This window comes from Myotis nattereri (genome assembly GCF_964212035.1).
Source record: "Myotis nattereri genome assembly, chromosome: 13".
NCBI lineage: Eukaryota > Metazoa > Chordata > Mammalia > Chiroptera > Vespertilionidae > Myotis > Myotis nattereri.
In genome coordinates, this window is record NC_138088.1 from 26,134,246 (window position 1) to 26,158,361 (window position 24,116).

Here is a 24,116-nt window from a genome sequence, read left to right on the forward strand (position 1 = left end):
TCCATCTAAAGCTTTCTCCCATTTCTGTATCAATTGAGGATGCCTAAGAAACCCTCATTAACTCTGTATCATCTTCTTTGTATATATGAGGCTGTGGTTCCATCTAATCAATAATCTATAAATTTAGATGTCAAAAAATCGCTTATCCACAGCATAATGGATTTTGAAAATTTTGGTCTCTCGTGGGATTTTGGATGGAAGAAGAGTTGTGCACGTATGTTTACTTCACTCTTTTGATAAAAATCACTCTTTCTTCTGCAATTTCTCTTTCTGCTTCTTTTGGGTACATGTTCATCTTGCTACCCATTCAATATGGCCTACTTCGGTTTTCTAATAACTTTACTCCACTTCTCTGGCCACAGTGATTAACCGGGTGTGCACATGACACGAGCACAGCCAGTAATGTTAACATGTGATGAAGGATATCTCTTTAGTCTGCAGTTGTTAAATGAGAGATGCCTATGTCATGTCTCCTGCCAGTTGGAAGAAGTCTGTCTACAGAAGGGGATGAGTCCAAAACAGAGAGATTCAGAGAAGTGAAAGAACTAGGATGAGAGGTGGAGACACATGCATTCATAATACACACACTCATGTGTATGTACACACGTCATAACATTGTTTGACTACTTAGATCCAGCTGACCTTTGGCTAGCTTATCCACTGTGTTTATTGGTTATTTTGAGTGGAATTTCTTTCATTCATACTCCAAAAATTATAATATATTGTCTGGCTAAGTCATTTATACTTATTAGATTTCACTTGTTTCTAGAAGCACTATGAGCCTTAAATCTACAAGTTAAATGTTCCTCTTTGTCTTCTATTTGTTCCCATAGTGTATTAACATTATTGGTCCTATACTGTAATTACTTATTTATTCTTCTCTCTCCTCTCAGTAGAGTGTAAACTCCTTGAGGACAAGAATTGTTGCTTATCACTGTTATACCCGAAACTCAGTACAAGGCCTAAACATAATAGGAACTCAATAACATATGCTATAAAATGAATGAGATGTCTAGATTATAAAAAACTCAGGTCAAGAATAATCATTTACTGAAACATGCCTCCTATGATCTAAGAATAACATGAAATTTCTTGATAAAAGTGAGTAGAAATAGCTAGAAACAATCATTAAATTAAATGAAAAAAGAAAAATTCAATTTTCTTTAAACTAAAACCAAAGAAAAGTAGGAGCATGATTTATTTATATTCCTATTAATAATTAAAATTAATATTTATCAATATTCTTAGAAGTGATTTATGTGTTTTGGTCTCATCTTCCATCCATTAATTAAAAAAAACAAAAACACTAAATTTGATCAGTTATTTAGTTTGAATGCTTGCCTGAGAGTTAAATTTAGAACATTTTCATGTGGCCCTTGTTTGATTCCAGAGCTCTGAGATCAGCATGAATAGTCACATTAGGGAGGCAGGTTCTTGCCTCCTCCGTAAAAGATTGTTAATGAAAAAACACACAGATATTTGCAAAGAGTTATGAGATAATTTTAAAATCCCATAAAATATTGTACTATAATAACTGCTTTGGTTAATCCTTTAAAAATCCATGAGTGATCTAATTCTTAAAGATCCACTATCTTCGTAAAGATAATTTTTATAGTTCTGGTCAACTTGCAGAAAATACAAGATAATGGCAAATAAGGAGCCAATCCCTGTCCGATTTCTCCACTTTATCTTTCCATGAGCATAAATGTCACCTAAATATATCCTTATAGCAGAGAAGAAAGGCATGATTGTGCAATTAACAAAGGGAAAAGGGAGTTCTTTATGAAATTTTCCTTGATAATTCTAAATATTTGCTTATGCTGCTGTTGAAGCCACTATCATTTTCCCAAAGTTTTGCTAAATAGATGAGATAGGATCGTATTCCAAACTGATAATTATTGCAACACTGTCACACTATATGATGTAATTCTGAAATGGAAACGTTTTCAGTGAAACTTTGTCAAGTGACATTTAAGCTACCAGGATATTGCAAAGAAGAAATTTTAAGGAAACTCAAAAGCAAAAGGGTTCCTTGTTTTCCTCCAGCTCACTTTTAAAAGGGCACCATTAGAACAAGTATCCAAATGGAGGGTGAGTGATGGTGACTGAAATGTTTATGAAATAAGCAATTTATAAACAGTAGAATAACAATGCTCTGGCACATTCTATCTGGTTCTTAATATCAGGAAAATTATAAAGATAACATAAATATCCCCTTATTCACTGTTTATTTGCAAACATGGCCACTCCTATCCCTTATAGTTTTAGGCAATGTAGTCTCCTAAAGTAGTAGAGTATCTAAGAAACACATTTTAATGACATTTTTAGTCTCCTTAAGATGTTCCCTTACACATATTCATTTCTGGTCTTTATAAATATGTGATTATATGTAAGGCTGCTCAAAAGTGTCTCCTGGTAAACCAGTGACCATAGAGCTTCTATTTTACGCACTGCCACTGAGGCACTGAAGTAGTGTTAACTGAGAGAGTACTATGTCCTTCATTATACTGCATGCTGTGGTATAAATATAGCACATGACCCTTTTCTTCAAGGAAATTACACTCAGGTTATATTGACAATATCAATCCACAGGGAATAGTTAGAAAACCATGGAACAGTGCATTTATGTGCTAATTGGTGTGGTAAAAGTAGCCAATATTCAGCAAAAAGAGATCACTTGGAATAAAATAATAGAATGCAATTAAAGAGTTTGCCTAAACCCTTCCTTTGCAACATGATGCAATTAAGGAAGGTTTGTTTCATTGAGGAAGTAGGACTTGAATTAAGCCTTAGACGAGTAGACGAAAAATAAATGTGCAATTAGAAGAGATTTAACTGAATTAATTTATCTCACTTTTCCTGATTTTATTTTTATGAAGACATACATATCCTATCCATTTGAGCTTTGTCAAAGAATTAATCCATAAATACACAAAGTATATGTGTTTAACAATGCTGTTAATGCCAAGACAGCTTATTTTCTTAATCCAAAGTCACTTTATGTGATTATTCTTTTTGTAAACTACTAGTTGGTTATATTAACACTTGAGTAATCTTGACAAGAAGTTGCTTTAAGCAGTTAAAGATCCAGATGCTGATCAGCATGCATTAAGTGATTCAGCTTAATTGGTGCCATCTAGATAAATTACTTACCTCAGCTCCTATCACAATTTCTTTCCTGGAAGAGTAGAACAGAAACTCATATAGCTTGTAGTGTTGAAATAAGCTGAAATATAAAACAAATGTGCGACTGTGAAACATTTATTTCAGGAAAAAATGCAAATATGTAAGAATGTTTATTAAAGGAAAGTTGTTCATACTGACCAAGCTAAAGACCTTAAACACTACTATGGAGTTAACTCCTCCTTTATTCCAAAATAAATTTATTTAATTTATAAGTACTAAGAATTTATTTTATTTATAAGTACTAAGAAATTAAAGGTTTACTTTCTGAGACATTGACAATATAACAGTACCTAAAATAATATCAGTAAATTAACTGTGATGAGTAGATAGGTTTGGAATAAGGGAGCAATTATATTCACCTTAACATTTCCTGGCTTACAACTAAATAATGCACTGCTCCTAAATAACACCAAACTTCACATTATTTTAATTTTGTTCCAAACTGGAGTCAGTTTCCTTTGGCATAAATGGCATGGAATTCTACAACCTACTTTCATATCAATTACTACTTCTCACGTTCTAAAATCTGTTTCAAGATTAAATTAATCTCTGATAACTCTTGAAAAATGATGCAACATGAACTAAAATCCATTTAGAAGATGTCTGATTTTCTTGCAGAATATTTGATCATACATCAAAGAGAGGAATTAATTTAAGGAAGATTATTTCTTCTATTCCTACCCTAAAGATCAAGTGGTTAGTGTATAAAAAATTATAAAGATCCAAAACACATATTTCTAGTATGTTTAAAGATCTCAGCAATGTATTATTAAAAGTTAAAATTTTACTGAAGGGCTGATTTCTAATATCCTGTTTGTGATAATATTTGAATTTTTCTAATTCTCTTCCTGCTGGTTGGGAAAATTAATAGACTCATAATACAGCAAAATGCCCAAGAACAAAAAATTGTCTTAGTGGTTTCTCTTTCACTCTGGTCTTTTGCTATTTAAGAAAATTGATTTTAATATAACTGAGAAATTAACATTTGCAAAATGTAGCTACAGAGCATGTATAATAATGGCTTCTTCTGAATGCTGTAATGGATCAAAGTTTCAAAGTTTCAATTCATTTGAAATCAATGAAGAAATCCTCAGGCAGCTGGGTCTCTCTGAGTTATATTTGCAGTTGATCTCACGACTAACACAATCCATTAAAAAGTGATGGGTGTGCAGACTCACTCAGTATTTTGGGGTGGGGGGGTGGGGGGGCGAAGGACCTTATACATTTACTCGTAAATTAGTCATCAACATTCAAAAAACTAACTTAGCTTTTGACATTACTTTGATTTGTTGGCTAGAACATACATCAAGATTAGTGAAGTTTGATGATTCAATGAAACAAAATAAATTCAAATTCTCCATCCTTACATTGCTTATCTAGAGAAAGCTTTAAGGTTAAAAAGATTACACTGGCAATAACTGATTTTGAGTAGATAAAGTAAAAACTGTATTTTGTAAATAGCTTGGCTTCCTCTCAGTGAATTAGTATAAAATTTTTCTTTTCCAATTCAAAGTTAATTCATAAGTCCTCCTGAAATTTCATCATCTTTCAGCATTACTCTCCTCATTACATGTAGTGATTAGATTTTCCAATGACAAAGGGAAATTCGTGACAGGATGCAGTTATCAAAGATGTAAGGCTGGAGTGAGGCCATTACTAGGGTGAGACAGAGGAGGGGAGGGAGGCACTTACTTAGGGGCAGGTCAAGTTGCCTCCATTGCCCCACACTGGTCCTCACCCGGGTTGGGGTTCTCTAACTTTACCAAGAAATATTACATGACCTTCCATGGGAGCAAACTGTGACACCTCCACAATGAGAGTACATTTCTTCCCTCTTGTGGGAAGCCGCCTATTGTCTTCACTAGCAGAGAGGTGTGGACAAGGAATCTGGAAGGCTGGTGAACCTCGAAGCCCTGGCAAAGCAACTTCCCCACCAGATAGTCATGTAAATCCTTACTGATAAGATAGTTTGCCTGTTACTGGAACTTGCCTGCCTAAGGGCTATGGGTGGATCCCAAATTAAATAAAAAGATGGCGAGGCCTGAGCACAAGCGGAGTCCATCCTCTTGGGATGGGCTCTCACCTGGTCCCCAATTTCCAAATTATTATCTCTTGTCTCTTTCATTTGCGTGTGGCCCCTCTTCTAGATCCTGAACCCTGAACCACGCGGGGCGTGGGGGAACATATACATACACATCAACACACCTCTTCCTTTAGATTTCCCACTGACTCAAGCCTTAGACTACTTTGCTAAACAGCATGTCTTAGTCATAAATCAAAGATGAAATACCCAGAATGAAAATAGGTCAAGGCATCTGACCCCATGCCAGAAAGTTCAATTCCTTGTTGTGCACAAAGGGGCAGTGTTGATTTTCTCATACTGCATACATGCCTGTGCACATTACCTTCACCCAATTGCAGGGGATAGGTAGAATACACAATGGAAGATGTGTGCTTCCAGATATATATCCAAATTATGTCCTATATTAAAAAGCTGCAGCAGTATTTATATTTATACTAGAGGCCCAGTGCATGAATTTGTGCATGGGTGATGTCTGGCCGGCCCCTCTGCCTGGGGGCTGATCGGGCCGGGCTGGTGGGGGGAGAGGATGAGGGAGGTTGGCTGGCTGGCCCCGCCCCCGATCAGGGTGGGGGATAACTGGGGGCCAGGCCAGCTGGGGGCAGGGGTACATGGAAGGTTGGCCAGCCAGCCCCGTCCCTGATCTGGCCAGGGGGAGGGCCGCCACCCTCCCTATCAGGCCGGTTGGCTGGCTGCAGTATGCCTCATAGCAACCAGTGTTCCGGTCGTTCTGGTCATTCTCTCTCTGTTCGTTTCAAACAGAGAGAGAAGGGGAAGAAGGATATGAATGTGCAGAGGATTCCCCTTGCCCGTATCCCAAGCCCTGAGAGGCAGAAAGACCTGAGACCAGGTTCCCTTCAGTCTGGATTTCCACTCCCTCCTCTCCCCCCACACAAGGACATTGCTTTATTCTAATTGATATGAAGACTAATGTGGCTTTTAGTGGGAGACACACTTCAGAAGTTTTTATGGTAAGAAATCATATTATATTAAACGCTATTATATAAAAACATATTATATCCTGTGCCATTATTAATTCATGCCAGAAATCAGTATACAAATCTTATCATATTAAACACATTAATATTTAAAAAGCTTCCAGACTACAACCAGGATCCTTGCCAAGCAAATCATGAGCATGTCTAGGACATCATGCAGCACGCTTTATTTTGAAATTTTAAAATTTAAAGTTGGAAAACACTGCAGTATCCAGTATTAGAGAACAAAGATATTCTGGGGAAGCTTTTAGTTAGACAAAAGAAATATTTTTACCAACTCTTGTTTAAATGTTTTCAAACTCTAAAATCTATCTTTCCTGGGAGAGAAAAAGGACTCTAATGCAGACCCTGTGACAGATTAAATAAAAAGACAGATTTCTTAATTCACCAATGAAGAATCACTGTAATAAAAATACTTTCCCTCCATATACCATCATTTTCTATGCAGAAAGAAAAACTTACTGAGTTTAACTGGTCAATACTACAAAATATTTCCAGACAGCTAATAAATTTGAGGAAGTGTATACATAAATCTTTTAAATTTCTAGTCCAAAGCATTTAAAATAAATGTTTAAGTGGAGATGAATAGTGCTCTTTAAAATGTGAAATTTTGATATTAAGGCCATCTACATAAAATATAGATTCCATTGTAATCAAGTCTGATAAATCAAAAAGAATCCTTTTATTTATAAAATGGTATTAGAGATTTAGAGAAAAAAGAAATGCGTAGATCAATTTATTATAATTCTAAATAAAACTATACTTATCAAACATGAACCTCTTTTTAAAAATGCAAGTTAGCTAAATTGATCAATGTCCTAACTTTTATTTATTGAATGGATGATTAGAATATTTTCTAATTATTGTTTGGGTTAATTACTATATAACTTCTGTAAATGTCTAACTTTGCTAAAAACCAAATTAGTTTCTATTTAGAAGATATTTTCTAGAAGATATGAAACAAAAAAAAATAATTGGGACTAAAAAGAAATCCATACCTGATTTTTAAATAATCAGTGATAGCATTGGCTTGTTTTATATCAAAGATACTCCATTTCTTGTGTTTCTGTAAATGGGCTGGTCCAATTTCAGCCATAACTTCTCCAAGCCATTGTAAGCTATCTTTTAAGGACATATGCAGTGCTGAAATAAAATTCAGAGAAGCTTTAAGCAATTGTTTTGATATATGTTTTGGAACAAAATAATCCAAGATGTCTTTTATGTGAAAAAATGTACTTTCAGTATTTGTGAGAACAAATTTTAAAACTATTGTTTCTTTATGATAACTTAATAAGTATATTTTGTGTAAAAGAACAGCAGCTGACACACCCAACAATTGTAAATTGCTATAACGCTACACAATTGTTTAAAGAGCTTATGTTTTCATTTTAAGACACAAAAAATTTTGAAATCTATCTAAAGATTACTTTAAAATGGAAAAGGAATATTTTTTTATGATCTCAAAATAAGAGCACATATGGAAACAACACAAAAGTTGGTTGGATTAGCCAGTGAGGAAGGCCTGCATAGAAGATTCAGTCACAGTAGACAGCAGAACTGAACTCAGAGCAGAAAATATAAATGAGCAGTCGACCAACACTTGGCTTTAGCTGATTGTTACCATGTGGGAATTTGGGCTTGAAGATTTTCAATAGATGCCAGAAATATGGATTTTTATGTAAACCATCAAGTTTTTTTTTTCTTTTCCAAGCTATAGCCTTATAACTTATGTAAGCTGTTTCTCAAATTATGGGGGCGGTGATGGTAAAAACAAGATGACAGTGCAAAAGAGTGACAAGAACTCCACTTTGCCACCATTACCAAAAATAAATAAGTCAATGGTTGTGGTCTGTTATCTTCCAACTAAAAACAACAGAGCAATACTATCTTTTATGGCATTTCTTTAGGTGAAAAAGAAGTAAATATCAAAAGCCATAGACAACTTTTATAGTGTCTATAATACAAATATATTATCTTCTGTCTTCTTTTCGTATTTGGTCATATTATGCTCATTTTTACTGTGGCAGGCAAATATTTACAATCCACACACACCCACTGCTCCCCTCGTCCCAAGGATGAATCCAGGGAACTGCAGTGTCCAGAGTGTCCTTTGTTTGCTGACAAGTGACAGTTGTATGGAAGTAAAACTTAAGAGTCTAGCCAAAACCGGTTTGGCTCAGTGGACAGAGCATCAGCCTGCGAACTGAAGGGTCCCAGGTTCGATTCCAGTCAAGGGCATGTACCTTGGTTGCGGGCACATCCCTAGCAGGAGATGTGCAGGAGGCAGCTGATCGATGTTTCTCTCTCATCGATGTTTCTAACTCTCAATCTCTCTCCCTTCCTCTCTGTAAAAAATCAATAAAATATATTTAAAAAAAAAACACACAAAAAAAACTTAAGAGTCTTAAAGTGGAGAGTTGAAAGCTCTAGCAGAAGTGAGGTTGGATAGGCTGCATGTGGGAGGTGAATGGGCTTTAGGAAGAATGGTGTTGCTCAGTGTGAACCCCACTCTCTTAATCCCAACCAAATTTAGATATCTATATCTTTAGGAAACCATCAATAAACTTCCACTTCCTCCTAAAGGAGTGAATTTTTCAGGGAGGTAGGAAAAGAGAATACAGAGGAATTTTGAGAACACTAGAGGCCCGGTGCACAAAATTCGTGCACGGCTAGGGTTTCTAGGCCTGACAAGTGATCAGGGCCATCGGGGCCTTCCAGCTGCTGGCCGGGGTCTTCCTTTGTTCCACGCTGCCCCCTGGTGGTCAGCACATGTCCTAGCGAGCAATCGAACTCTCAGTCTCCAGATTGAATTCCTGAGGTACACTTTGCATATTAGCCTTTAATATATATAGATAGGCTGACTGTTGGACCCAGCCATTTCTGGGTTACACAGCTACTTTTTATCTCTGGGATGGAAGTGCTATGCCCCCAAATTACTAATAAAATGACAGTAATTTCAAATGTTAGGAAGATACTATGAACACTAACTTGTAATTTGTTTAACCTAGATTCTTTTCTACTTATAGAAATTAGAAGCAAAAAACTATGTAACAATTTAAATCTGGTTTAATAAATGACAACTGGTACATTTCTTATAGGCTCCCTCCATCTTTTATGTATGTCAGATACACAATTATTGCTGGATAACTAGGCTTTCCTGAATCATCCTAAGAGATGCTCAATTATTATTGTATATTTCTTTTTCCATACCAAATTTCTTTTGAAAATAGTGGGAGTAACTTCAGAAATGAAAAATTTGTTGGATAAAAGCAATTCAGAAAGGAATGGATTGAAAATGTGAATTATTTTATTAATAAAATGTTATTACTTAGAGTTTCAGAAAAAAAGAAATTCTTAGATAACCTGTTATAATTCTAGATGTAATTATATTTATCAAGCACCAAATACATGTACATGACTACTTCCTTATATTGAAATATAAACAACTCTTTGAAACTTTTTTTGATTTCTAATGTCTTTTAATAGATAACAGCTTTAAAAATTAAGAATGTTTTCACTTCACTTATCTAACTGAAATATTTGCTCTTTTAAAATCACATTTAGTGATGTGATTAAAATATAAAAAATTAAACCATTTGAGTAGTAAGGGCTGTTAGAAATAAAATTTGTCTTTGAAAGTTTAGGGTAATGAAAGAACACACTAGACTTATAATCAGTTGGAAGGCTTAAGATGGTACATCATAGCTGCCACTTACTAGCTAGGTGATCTGAGTTTCATTTTCCTTATCTGTAAATGAGAGTAGTATCAATTTTCAGAGTGACAGTGCTGTTGTGAGGGTCCAATAAGAAACACATGTGAAACCCTTGGTGAACTGAAAAGATACATGTCCTAGTATTTTACATGTGTACAGGGCTTTCTAGAATTCAGCCCAAAGGCAGGCACATTTGAGATAGTAATCAGCAGGACGAGCTCTCACGCACTGGGACTGAACCTTGTGACCTTAAGGAGTTATTTAACCTCCCTGAATCTCAATTATTTTTCTCATTTTCCAAATGGGGAGAATAATAAAACTATCTCATAAGATCATGTGTGAATTAAATGAGACAAAGCAGATGACACTGTGACAGGCACAAGGTAATCATACACACATTTTACCTATTACTATTATTATCATCATACCGATTTGGGGAAAAACAAGCCAACTTGATAAAAGTATTCTATGGTTATTTACTAATATTCATGTTATGTACAGAGGAATCAATCTAGGCCCACAGACCTGGAGAGAGGCCAAATATCCAGTCTGTCTAATACTTTACAGTTTGTCCTTGGTCAGGCCCTGGAAAACTAAGCCCCAAAATGTATATTGTTAGGACAACTGTACAAATCCTGTATCTTTCATAATCTTTCAGCTGATCCCATCTGATTCCAGGTGGACTGTCTGCAGAATGCCTTGTAAATAGATAACACAGGACCAGTTTGAGACAAGAAACAGATCAGAAACTGAGTCAGTATAAAATGCAGTTTCCACACTGGGTTGTATTAACAATGACCAACCACACTACAGCTAATAGCCCAGACTGGGCTCCTCAGGGCTTTTCCTATTAAGATGTCCCTGGGAGGGGATGCTCACTAGGGCCCAGCACTCACCACCTCTTAGTCTGAGTATAATGCATTTTACCTCTTCCCTAGGACACTTGGCTAAGATTACATTCTTTCCTGATTATTACTATAACCTTCCTGGGATTAAAGGTTTGAGGGGATTTTTTTTTTTCTTGCCAGAAGGAAAAACTAGATCCTTTGCCTTTTTCTGGTTAGGTTTTACGTATGTACTTTCACTCTCTCATAGTTAATGTGGAGTTCGATGGAACCTGCTCAAGTTTAAAAACTCATTTTTGAATTGATATCAACAATATAAAGTTTCATATAAAAGAAATTGTCTTGGGTCAGTTATAAGTTATGGAAAAAAGTTAAAAATGGAAATATCTTGTCAGATTTGGAATTGAGGTTTATGAAAATGTTTTACTTTTTAAAATTCTGTTTCTAATTTGTGAATACTCAGTTCAGAGTTTGTAAAAGTTCATTTCATATATTCTCTTTTTACAATCTAGTTTTTGCCTAGGTGATATATTCACATGGTTCAAAAATCACATGTGAACATATATTATGAAAAGACTTCCTTCAATTCCTGTTGCCCACATGCCCAGTTCCCACACCCTTCCCCATAGAAAATTTTGATAATTGGTTGTGTTTTTTCCCTGCATTCTCTGAGCACTTCTTTGTACATATAACATGCAAAAGCACACAATTCTTCACCTGGCTTTACTCAGTAACAATATACAGTTTCCCATGCAATACTTAGAAAGCTTCCTCATCCTTTCCTTTTTATAGCTGCATCATATTTCATTTTAGAGATAGACTAATCCCTACTAGTTAACTTTAATGCCAGAGTACTTTTAGATTTATAGAAAGGTTGCAATAATATCACACAAAGCTCCCATTTACCCCAAAGACAGTTTTCCCTGTTAACGCTGCTGTATGGTACATTTGGCACAACTAATGAACAAATACTTTGGGGGGATTTCTTAGTTTTTATGGAAGACTTTCTCCCTCCCAGGATCCCATCCAGAATACTCCATTGCATTTAATCATCATGTCTCCTTGGACTGTACAGTTTCTGACATTCATTGCCTTTGATGGTTTTGACAGTTTTAAGCAATACTAGTCAGGTATTTTGTGGTAGGTCCTTCAATTTGGATTTGTCTGATATTTTTATTATGACTAGACAGGGGTTAACGGTTTTGGAGAGGAAGCCCACAGTGCCATTCTCATCACATTATGTCAAGGGTTTATGCTATTTGATATGGCTTCTCACCAACAGTGTTGGCCTTAATCACCTGGCTGAGGTAGTATTTGTCAGCTTCTCTACTGTAAAGTTACTGTGCTTCCCCTTTCCATACTGTTCTCTTTACAGGAAAATCACTGTGTAGCCCATACATAAGGGATGGGGATTTGTGCTTCAACTTCTTGAGGGTAAACTATGTACATAAATTCTTGAGAATTCTGTGTGGGAGATTTATTATGCCCCAAGTCATTATTTATTCATTCATTAATTTATATCAGTGTGGATTCAAGGATGTTAATTTTACATTTTGGATTATAATTTAAAATTGTTTTTAAAATATACTTTTATTGATTTCAGAGAAGGAGAGAGATAGAAACATCAATAATGTGAGAGAATCATCATTTGGCGGCCTCCTGCACACACCCCCACTGGAGATTGAGCCCACAACCCAGGCATGTGCCCTTGACTGGAATCGAACCTGGGCCCCTTCATTCCTCAGGCCGACACTCTATCTACTGAGCCAAACAAGCTAGGGCAATATTGTATTATTTTGTTCAAATTGTTCTAGCTTTGGATATTGGGAGCTCCCCCATCATTTTCATTTTTGAGTACTTGCTTTTGGCCACTAAAGTTGCCCCAGGCTAATTTTTTATGTCTTTACTTCAGGTCTAAAGCCATTTTTCTAAGGAGCCCTGTTTCCTTTTACTAAAGAATAAAATTATAAACTAAGACCTGGGTTCTGGGTATGCTCATTGCTAATAAGATGTCATTGCTTCCAGGCCCTCTCTGTGGTCAGAGCTAAGAAATATATGAGTGTATGTGTATGCGTATGTGCACTAAACCAGCAGTCGCCAACCTTTCAGACCTCACGGACCACCAGTGGTCCGCAGACCACCGGTTGGCAACTGCTGCACTAAACTAACTATCTATCTATCTATCTATCTATCTATCTATCTATCTATCATCTATCTATGGCTAATATGCAAAGTGTCCCCTCAGAAGTTCGACCGGGAGACCAGGAGTTTGATGTGAACTGACCACCAGGAGGCGGCACGAAATGAAAGAAGGCCCCGGAAGGCAGCCGGCAGCCAGGGAAGGGAGGCCCCCCACCCGGGATTGAGCCCCCATCCTGGCATGTGCCTTTCCTGGGAATGGAACTGGCAACCCTTCTGTATATGGGACAACACCCAACCAACTGAGCCACACAGGCCAGGGCTACAGGGGTTTTTTAATGTAGCAATAAAGAAGCATATATGTTTTCTTCCAGTTTTGTCAACTGAGGATGTTATCAAAATTTTGTCAATCTGATATATGATAAATTACATTTCTGTGTAGTTTCAATTTGCATTTTTCTTATTAACGTCAAGGCTGAACATTTCATTTGCTTAAGAATCATTTACATTTACTTAGTCACATCCTTGGCAAATTCTTCTACTGCATTATTGGACTTTTTCTTCTGCTTCTGCATGCTCTTTTTTATAGTTAAGAACTTAATTATTTGCTGGTGTGCAAGACGCAATAATTCCCAGTTTCTTATTCTTCTTTTGATTTTTCTTTTGGTATTTTTGCTTTGCAGACTGTTAACTTTTACATATCAAATTTAACTACCTTCATCTTTATGGTTCTATAGCTTAGAGGCATAATTATAAATGTCTTCCTCATCCAAGGTTGTAAAGAAATTAAACCATGTTTTCTCGTAACATTTTTATAGTTCCACTTATTTTACATTCAAGTGTTTGATCCATTTGGAATGTATTCTGGTTTATGGACAGAGAGAAGCTGGATCCAATTTTATTTGATTTTCTTCTAGATGGATACCTAGTTGTCCCAATATTATTTACTGAGTAGTACATTTTTTTCACCACAGATTTGAGATGTCATTTTATCAAATACTGAATTCCATTGAGTGCTTGAGTCTATTTCTAAACTTTTGGTCTTCCTGCTCAGTCATTCACCATTGTGTTTAAATTTTTGAGATTTCATAAACACTACTACATACTAATACTTCTAATAACAATACATGCTACATCTTAACATAATTTTAAAAGACAGTTTTTCTGGCTATTTGTATGTGTATATTTTCTGTATTTTTGTTAGAATCACCTTACCTAGTAACCTATCATATAGACAAAACATCAACAACAAAAAAACTGTTGGTATTTTTGTTGGGATATTAATATTTTTAATAAATTTAATGAGATTTAGCATCTTTATGATGTTGAATCTTTCAATGACTGTTGTTTTTCCAAAATGTTGAAAACTTCCTTTGTGACCTTAAAAAATTGCTTATAATTTTTCTTTCTATAAGCTGTGCATTTGTTGTTGTTTTTATTCTCACCTGAGGATATGTTGATTTTAAAGCTTTTTAAAAAAATATTTTATTTTTTACAGAGAGGAAGGGAGAAGGATAGAGAGTTAGAAACATCAATGAGAGAGAAACATCAATCAGCTGCCTCCTGCACACCTCCTACTGGGGATGTGCCCGCAACCAAGCTACATGCTCTTGATGGGAATCGAACCTGGGACCTTTTGGTCCACAGGCGAATGCTCTCTCCACTGAGCCAGACCAGTTAGGGCTGTTTATTGATTTTAGAGAGAGAGAAAGGGGAAAGGAGGGAGGGAGAGAAGGAAAGAGAGAGGGAGTGTGAGAGAGAGAGAAAAACACTGATGTAAGAGAAAAACCAATCAGTTGCCTCCCATATGCCCCCTGACCTAAGATTACACCCGCAAGCTTTTGGTGCACAGGACAATGCTCCAACTGAGCCACCCAGCCAGGGCGCACGTGTGTGTGCGTATGTGTGTGTGTGTGTGTGTGTGTGTATTGTTGAAAGTATTACAGATGCCCGTTTTCCCCTCCTTTGCCCCCTCCATCCACCCCCCACCCTACCCCAGGCCTTCATCACACACTATTGTCTATATCCATGGGCTATGCATATATGTTCTGTGGTTAACCGCTTCCCATCCCCACCCTCGCCTCTGGCAGGATCTGTCAATCTGTTCCATGTATCCATGTCTTAGGACATGTCTTGTTCATCAGTTTATTTTGTTCATTAGCTTCCACATCTAAGTGAGATCATGTGATAGTGTGCTTTTAAATTTATTTCTAGGTAGTTTCTCTTTCTTCTTACAGCATATATATTTGCTTTCATTAAATCTTTTATCTTTATTTTTATACATATACATTGCTTAAAATTTTTATACAATGAAATTGACTTTTTCTTTTGCTGTACAGTCTTATGAACTTAAACACTTGGAGAGATCAGGTAACCACCACCACCACAATAGGATACAGAACAGTTACACCACACCAACAACTCCCTCATGGCCCAGCCAGAGTGGTTCAGTGGTTGGTTCGATTTCCGGTCAGAGCACATGCCCAGGTTGTGGGCTCAATCCCAGGTGTGAGGCGTGCAGGAGGCAGCCAATCAATGATTCTCTATCTCTGTCATTGATGTTCCTATCTCTCTCTCCCTCTTCCTTCCTCTCTGAAATCAATAAAAATGAAATAATAAAATAAATAAATAAAACTCCCCCATGCCTTTCATGGTTTCCTCCCATCCCAGTCTCTGGCAACCAATAATGTATTCTCCATCACTATAGCTATTATCATTTTGAGAACATCCTACAAATGTAATCATACAGTGTACAATATTTTGTGGCTAACTTCTTTAAATCAGTATGATGCTATTGAGATTCATCTAAACTTTTGCGTGTATCATGGGTCATTCATTTTTACTGGCAAGTAATGTTCCATTTTATGTTCATTGTATGAACACTGTTTACCTCTTCACCTATTGACAGATATTTGCACTGTTTTCAGCTTGGGGCACTTATGAATAGAGCAACTACAAAATATTCATGCACAGGTTTTTTTTATGAACATATTTTATTTCATTAGAATAATGCCTAGAAGTGGGACTAATGGGTCATATAATTTTATAAGAAAACTGCCAACCATTTCCCAGAGTGGCTGTCGCATTGGCAAAACTCTTGCTCTAGTTGCTCTGTATCCTCCCCAGAATTTGGTATTTTTTTATTTTAGCCATTCTAATAGGTGTGTAGCGGTATCAGAGCGATTTTAACTTACATGTCCCCAGTGGCTAGTGATGTTGAACATTTTTTTCATGTCATTTTGCATCCTTTTATCTTCCTTGGTGAAGAATCCAAGTTAAATTCTTTGTCCATTTTTTAAAGAGAAACTTTATTTTAGAATAAATGTGTATTTATAGAAAAATTACAAAAATAGTACTGAGAATTATTGCATACCTCATGCACAATTTCTCTTTTATTTTTAACATCTTACATTATGGTATATTTATTAAAACTAATAAACTAAAATTTATACATTGTAATTAACTAAAGTTCATGTTTATTAGAGTTCCTTAAATTTTACTTAATGTCCTACTTCTGTTCCAGGATTTCATCCAGGACACCACTTTAAATTTACTAGTCATGTCTCCTGGGGTTCCCCTAGAGTGACAGTTTCTCAGACTTTTCTTGTTTTTAGTAACCTTATCAGTTTGAGAAGTATTGCTCAGATATTTTGTACAATGTTCCTCAATTTGGATTTGCCTGATGTTTTCCTCATGGTTAAACAGGAGTCGTGGGTTTTGATGGCTTTGCTTTTTTTTTTGTAATGTTTTTGTTGATATTTGAGAGAGAGAGGAAGGGAGACTGATAGATAGAAACACTGATGAGAGAAAAACATCATCAATCGGCTGCCTCCTGCATGCCCTCTACTAGGGCTCGATCCTGCAACCCCAGGCATGTGCCCTGACTGGGAATGGAACTGGTGATCTCTTGGTTCCTGGGTCTATGCTCAACTGCAGAGTCACACTGTCAGGGCATCTGAGAGGGTTTGTTTTCTCACTGTTGAGTTTTCAGAATGCTTTACATATTATAAATATAAGTCCTTTGTCAGATATGTAATTTGTAAACATGCTTCGTGTTTCCCATCTGCAGCTTGTCTTTTAATTCTTTTAACAGTGATGTTCATAAAACAAGTTTTAAAATTTGATGCAATCCAATTTATCAATTATTTTCTTTTATGGGTTAGGTTTTGCTGGTAATTTCTAAGAATTTCTTGTATAACCCCAGGTTGTAAAGATTTTCTCCCAATGTTTTCTTTGAAAATATTTACTGTTTTCTGGTGTATTGTTCTGTAAACATCAATTAGATCCAGTTAGTTGATGATGTTTTTCTTTCAGTTTAACTTGCTTGTGGTCCAATCAGCCTTTTGAATTTACAGGTTTTATCTTCTGCCAAATTTGAGACGTTTTTAACCATTATTTCTTCAAATGTTTGATCAGCACTGTACTCTCTCCTGTCTTTCTGGGACTCTGATAATATGTAATTAGAACTTTGATTGTCCCACAGGCTCTGAGGTTTGGTTCATGTTTTCTCTGTATTGTGCAGACTGGATCATTGCTATCCCTCCAGCTTCAAATTCCTTGACTTTTTCCTTTGTCTCCTCTCCATTCTGCTATTGGTTTTACCCAGAAAGATTTTAATTATGATTATTATACACTTTGATTCTAAAATTTCCATTTATTTCTTCTTTATATCTTCCATTACTCTCGTAATTCTTTGTATTTTAACATTTGTTTCAAGAACGTTCACTTGTTCATTTAAGCATTTTTATAATAGTTGTTTTGAAGTGTTTGGCTTATAATCTCAATATCCTATTTATCTTATTGTTGGCATCTATTTATTATTTTCCATGCAAGTTAGGATTTACATAGTTCTTTGCTTATTAAGTAATTTTGGCAATGTTGTTGAAAGGACATGTTTAAAGGAATGTAGTATTCAAAGATTCTATAAACATTTGTTTCACAAGGAAAAAATATAGCCAAAGTCTGTCTTTTTTTTTTTTTGTGATTAATCACTGTTTTATTTTATTTTTTTTAATTAAATCTTTATTGTTCAGATTATTACATTTGTTCCTCTTTTCCCCCCCCCATAACTCCCCTCCTCCCAGTTCCCGCCCCACCCTCCGCCCTCACTCCCCACCCACTGTCCTCATCCATAGGTGCACGATTTTTGTCCAGTCTCTTCCCGCATCTCCCACACCCCTTTCCCCCCCAAGAATAGCCAGTCCATCCCCTTTCTATGTCCCTGATTCTATTATAATCAACAGTTCATTCTGTTCATCAGATTATTTATTCACTTGATTCTTAGATTCACTTGTTGATAGATGCATATTTGTTGTTCATAATTTGTATCTTAACCTTTTTCTTCCTCTTCCTCTTCTTAAAGGATACCTTTCAGCATTTCATATAATCCTGGTTTGGTGGTGATGAACTCCTTTAGCTTTTCCTTATCTGTGAAGCTCTTTATCTGACCTTCAATTCTGAATGATAGCTTTGCTGGATAAAGTAATCTTGGTTGTAGGTTCTTGGTATTCATCACTTTGAATATTTCTTGCCACTCCCTTCTGGCCTGCAAAGTTTCTGTTGAGAAATCAGCTGACAGTCGTATGGGTATTCCCTTGTAGGTAACTGAGTTTCTTTCTCTTGCTGCTTTTAAGATTCTCTCTTTGTCTTTTGCTCTTGGCATTTTAATTATGATGTGTCTTGGTGTGGTCCTCTTTGGATTCCTTTTGTTTGGGGTTCTCCGCGCTTCTTGGACCTGTAAGTCCATTTCTTTCACCAGGTGGGGGAAGTTTTCTGTCATTATTTCTTCAAATAAGTTTTCAATATCTTGCTCTCTCTCATCTTCTGGCACCCCTATAATTCTGATGTTGGTACGCTTGAAGCTGTCCCAGAGGCTCCTTACACTATCCTCGCATTTTTGGATTCTTTTTTCATTCCGCCCGTCCGGTTGGGTGTTTTTTGCTTCCTCGCATTTCAAATCATTGACTTGATTCTTGCACTCCTCTGGTCTGCTGTTGGGAGTCTGTATAATATTCGTTATTTCAGTCCATGTATGCTTAATTTCTAGTTGGTTCCCCAACATAACATCGAGGGTCTCATTAGTTTTCTTGTAGATCTCATTAAGTTTATTGGCGGCTTCTAAACAGTTCTTGAGAGACCTTAAAAGTGTGGTTCTGAACTCTAGATCTTCCATTGACAATTTTGTCCTGTTTCTTTGTCTCCGCATTTTGTTATGCTTCCTTGGTGCACCCCCTAGTGGTCTTTGTGCGCAGTCTTATAGTTAAACCTTGATTGCTGTAGCTAATACCAGGGAGGGTTTGACCTCTAGGCCAAGTGGCTGTGAGAATCAGCTGTGTCTGCAGTGAGAGAACTTCTGTCCTCTAGGGAGGTGCTAATCTAGCCTTTGCCTGAGGCTATCCGGCAAATGTCTCTGTGCAGGGCTTGGGCGGGGTGGGTCGCACAGGATCAACAGGATGGGCCGGAGAGAGCAGTTATGGCGGCTCTCAGTCCTGTCCCCAGGGGCTCTGCCTCTCTGAGTCCCAGCAACCGCTGCAAACCTCGGAGAGAAAGCTGCCCTCGCTCTGACCGAAGCCAGACAGTCCCGCTTCTCCTGTTTGAGTCTGGGTCCCTAAAGACTCGCCTGTATCTGGAGCTCAGAGTCTGTGACTCCCTCCCGATTGAAAACGCCAACCACGCCCTCCGCCACCAGCCCGCTCCGCGCACTCTGCACCTCAGAATTTGACTTCAGCACTGTGCCTCCTCTGAGTGTCCGTATGCGTTTCTCTTTCCTCCTAGTTGTAGGACTTCCACTCAGCCAGCGTTCCTGTGGTTCTGGGTGATGTCCGTTCCGTTTTTTAGTTTCACTTTTGAAGTAGTTGTTCAAGGCAGCAAACTCCAGCGTTAACCTATGCCGCCATCTTGGTTCTCCCAAAGTCTGTCTTTTTTATAATTTACTAAAAATTCCTTTTTGGAAGGTTGTGGTTGAACACTTGAAATTGAAACTATATTATATTATTTATCATGTCTCTTAATTACAAATTATGTATCTTGAATTATAGTAATGGAAAGACTGAATTCTCAAGACTAAGTACCTAGGACTTCAGTTTTTATTTTCTCTTTATACCCTGTTTCCTATGTGCAGGATAATTGGAAATCAGTCAGTTATCATATTTGTTTTCATTACCAAGTATAATTATTTTATCTGCTATTGGTATAGTTATTTAACACGACACTAAATACTTAAGTAAAAGCAAAGATGAAATTCTCCCCCTACATATTTAAATAAAAGCAAAGAAGGAACATAATAACTTCTCTTCCCCACAATGAGAACTACCAATTCTTTCCCTGTAAAGGGTGAGTAGGAGCCGTAAGAATACACAGGGCACGAGTGAATTCTGTTTAGTCTTGCTAACTCACTAAAAACTGCCCCTGTACCAGTAGAGTCAGAAATTGATACATAGAACAGACTAGGCCAGTGATGGCGAACCTATGAACTCATTTTTTTGGTTGATTTTTCTTTGTTAAATGGCATTTAAATATATAAAATAAATATCAAAAATATAAGTCTTTGTTTTACTATGGTTGCAAATATCAAACAATTTCTATATGTGGCACGGCACCAGAGTTAAGTTAGGGTTTTTCAAAATGCTGACATGCAGAGCTCAAAAGGTTCGCCATCACTGGACTAGGCTTTGTGTGACCACAAGGCATCCACAAATTTTGCTAGGATGATGGTAACAATTTTTTAGGGGGAGCAAAGTCTCTAACTGCTCAGTTAAAAACAAGAAAAAATAGAAACAAACAAGCAAAGAAAGGCAAATAACCAAAGAGAAATGAAACAAAGGAAAGGCAGAGAGGAGGGGGAGACAGGAGGAGAAAGAGAGAGAAAGGAGAAGCATGGGGGAGGGCGGGAGAGAAAGGGGAAGGAAGGAAGAAGATGCCTCCCAACTGACACTTTCAGTTGGGACACCAACACCTTTCCATTTATTGTGCTCAGGGCCTTTTGGTTTCACAGTCTGAGGCCCAAATTCCAGTTCTGCCGTTTCCCAGCTCTAGACCACCTTGTTCTCAGGACCGCCCGCTCAACTCCGAGGCAGTGGTTACCATTCCCCTGTAGGAAGGAGACGCTCTGAGATTCAGCAATGTATGTTAAGGGTTAGGACCAAATGCAGTGCCTAGACCACAGAGTTGGCATTAAATAAAGTATATTTCCTTCTTTTCCTCCTTCCCAAGAAGCAATTCTATTTATTCTCAAACAAAAGTTATCCCATTTAAAATTGCTCCAGGGAAGAATTTGCAATCTGCCTGTAGTAACTGATTGCAATGTTATATAAGAAAAACAGTCACAAAATCTAAGTGTATGTGAGTAATGTCTATTTAACGGGGGTTTGAGATTGACCAAAGTACTTCCTCTTTTAGTCCTCCTGAGATATTCCAGGAATATTTTTAGGTAAGATGAGATGAAAACTACTCAAACAATGAAAAGAATACCCAACTAGATCTGAACTACATGATAATTTTTGGATAGATGCCACTGAAAAGATTTTAAAATGAAATGAATATATCTTTGGTAAATTAATTATTAAGAGACCTTTATATTGTTTAATATTATTTGAACTTTTACAACTTAATGAAAATATGACTATGGTTTTGCTACACCAAGAAAAAATATAATTTTCACTGAAGGAATCATAATACAATTAGGAACTTTGCTTGACAACACAATTTAAAGAATATTTCCTTTCTCTGAAACAAAGAAGAAAGTACTTACCTCTAAGATTATGAAGCAAGACATCTAGTAAAGTCATAAATTTTGAGTACTGCAGAACAGAAAAGTCCATGCCTCTAGCCCACAAAAATCCAGATACATAATAATCGACTAGAATGGCTTCTTTTAAACAGGTTTTAAGATTTTTGAAATTCAGAAATGTGGCAAATTTCCTGTAACAAAATGAAAAATTCAGGTATTGAAATTTGATTAAATATTGAACAGTCCCTTTTCTAAGTTTTAAAAACATACATATTTTTTGGAATGAAAATTCTATAATGCCTATAATCTAAAAATATTCATATCTAAATTCTAAGTCCAAAATGGCATTCAAAAGAGCAACAGAGAGGGAGAGAGGGAAAGGGAGAGATAACGAGGGACTAGGGAAGGGGGAAAGGGAGGGGCAAGAAGAGAGAGAGAGAGGGAGGGAGGACAGGGGGCGGAAGAGGGAAAGGGAGAGAGAGGAAGAGCATACCTCTATATATAAAAGGTTGAGTGGCTGACTGGCTGGTAGGTATGACACACACTGACCACCAGGGGCAGATGCTCAACACAGGAGGTGCCCTGTGACAGCAACTTTGCAGAGTGCCCTCTCACACTCTGGGACCCCTCGGGGGATGTCGGGCTTCCGGTTTCGGCCTGATCCCCGCAGGCCAGGCCGAGGGACCCACCTGCTGGGAGGACCCTGCTCACTCTGCAGATGCCCTTCGAGGCCCGGAGCCACCCCAGGTGCTGCAAGCCGGGGAGGGACAGCAGGAGGTTGGCTCCAGAGCATGTCCCACCCTTCTAGCCTAGACACCCCAGGTGCTGCAAGCCGGGGAGGGACTGCAGGAGGTTGGCTCCAGAGCATGTCCCACCCTTCTAGCCTAGTCACACCCCGCCAGCCACCTTCTAATTAATTTCCTTTCAATGTGCATGAATCCATGCACCAGGCCTCTAGTGAAAATATAAAACCCTTTTTGGTCTTCTTGCTCTTCCTCTTCATTCATTTCTAATTCTCCTTCTCCTAGTCTTCCCTTCTCTTCTTCCATCTTTGAAGTATAGCAACTTAACTACTATTTTTTTTTCTCTGAAATTCATTATCTTTTCCTATTATAAAATCAAGTTTCTTTTCCTTCTGACAATGTTCTGGAATTAGATTGTTAAAATTTGTTCTTTTTTTTTTAAATTCCAATTATGTATATCTACTCATTTTTTTCCTATAGCTATAATTTTCTATTTAACCTTCAAAAGTGTTTCATATCAATTTTCTTTTAATTTTATATACTTTTCTCATTATTGTATTCTATGTCCCTCAGTGTTTTCAGTGTTAATTCTCCCTTGGGCTGCTTTATAAATTGTATCTCTGCAACACTGTTTTTTTCCTACTCTGTTTTACCCATTTTGTCACCTTTTATTTTGTATCTCTTCCTTATGTTTTTGTACTCTGATTTATCGTGTGGTGACTGCTTCCCATGCATTTTTTTAAATTTTGATAAGTATTTTACTTTTTTTTTAACCTACTCATGGCTATATTTTTCTGATATATGTTTAATGTCTATAAGTTCTTTACCTATTCAATTTTTTTCCCCTTGCTATGTCTTGTATGCATATTCCTTATTTAGCACTCAGACCTGGCCATATTACAAGCTATTTTCTGTAGGACATAAGTTCATGTCAATGAGTCTAGTTTTATTTTTTTAATTAGTGGGGATAAAGAAGAAAGAAGTAAGATACGATTTCTTTACTATCACAAAAACAACCTATTGCTTGTGAATATGGGAAGCATCTGCTCTCATCTCTACATCCTGATCCTGTTGTTGCACCCGAGGCTTCTGGAAATGCATTTCAAGGTTTTCTCTTCCCCTAGGAGAGTGAGTATAATTTTACCTCGGTCTAGGGTCTTCAGATGTGTGTGTGTGTATGTATGTATATACGTGCTCCCAGTCCTTTCTCCTGCATGTCTGCTTCCAGCAGTTCCTCTTCTTTCTAAGTGTACTCTTCATCTGCCATCTCTGTGCTATGTATTTAAAAAATTGAATATTTGGCCTGCATAGTTACATGTATGCTCAGTGTTTGTATGTAAGTGAAGGTAACTACTTGTGTAAAGATATTTTGGTGATATTTCTTTGGCATCCTCCACCGCTGCCTCTCTCTGATATCCCCTGCATCTCTTCTCCTAGTACCATTTAGATGTTAACCTTCCATTTGAAACGCAGGACTAAGTATTTAACATTTCTATTCTTGGTTCAGTTACTTCACCCCAAAGGATATTATGCAGGGAAGCATTTGGAGCAAGATACTACTATGGTTTGACTGCAGCTTCTATACCCAACTGTCAAATTTGTAAGCTTTTCCTCTGGGGATAAGGAGAGACGACTAGGGGGAAGGGGAGAGATGGCCACGTCTGTAGCATGAGAAAATGCAGGG

General features: G+C 37.1%; 1 protein-coding gene across 3 annotated transcripts in view; it reads right to left on the reverse strand.

Annotated features, from left to right (window-relative positions):
• The window catches only part of CABCOCO1 (ciliary associated calcium binding coiled-coil 1), a 110,685-nt gene that overhangs the window by 72,747 nt on the left and 13,822 nt on the right, over window positions 1–24,116 (reverse strand). For all 3 annotated transcript variants that reach the window (XM_081104892.1, XM_081104891.1, XM_081104893.1), the window contains 3 exons: window positions 21,711–21,880; window positions 7,263–7,407; window positions 3,154–3,226 (listed from right to left, as the gene is read on the reverse strand). In XM_081104892.1, coding sequence (XP_080961018.1) covers window positions 3,154–3,226; window positions 7,263–7,407; window positions 21,711–21,780 — 288 coding nt within the window. In that variant the 5' untranslated portion in view covers window positions 21,781–21,880. The remainder of the gene's footprint in view (window positions 1–3,153; window positions 3,227–7,262; window positions 7,408–21,710; window positions 21,881–24,116) is intronic.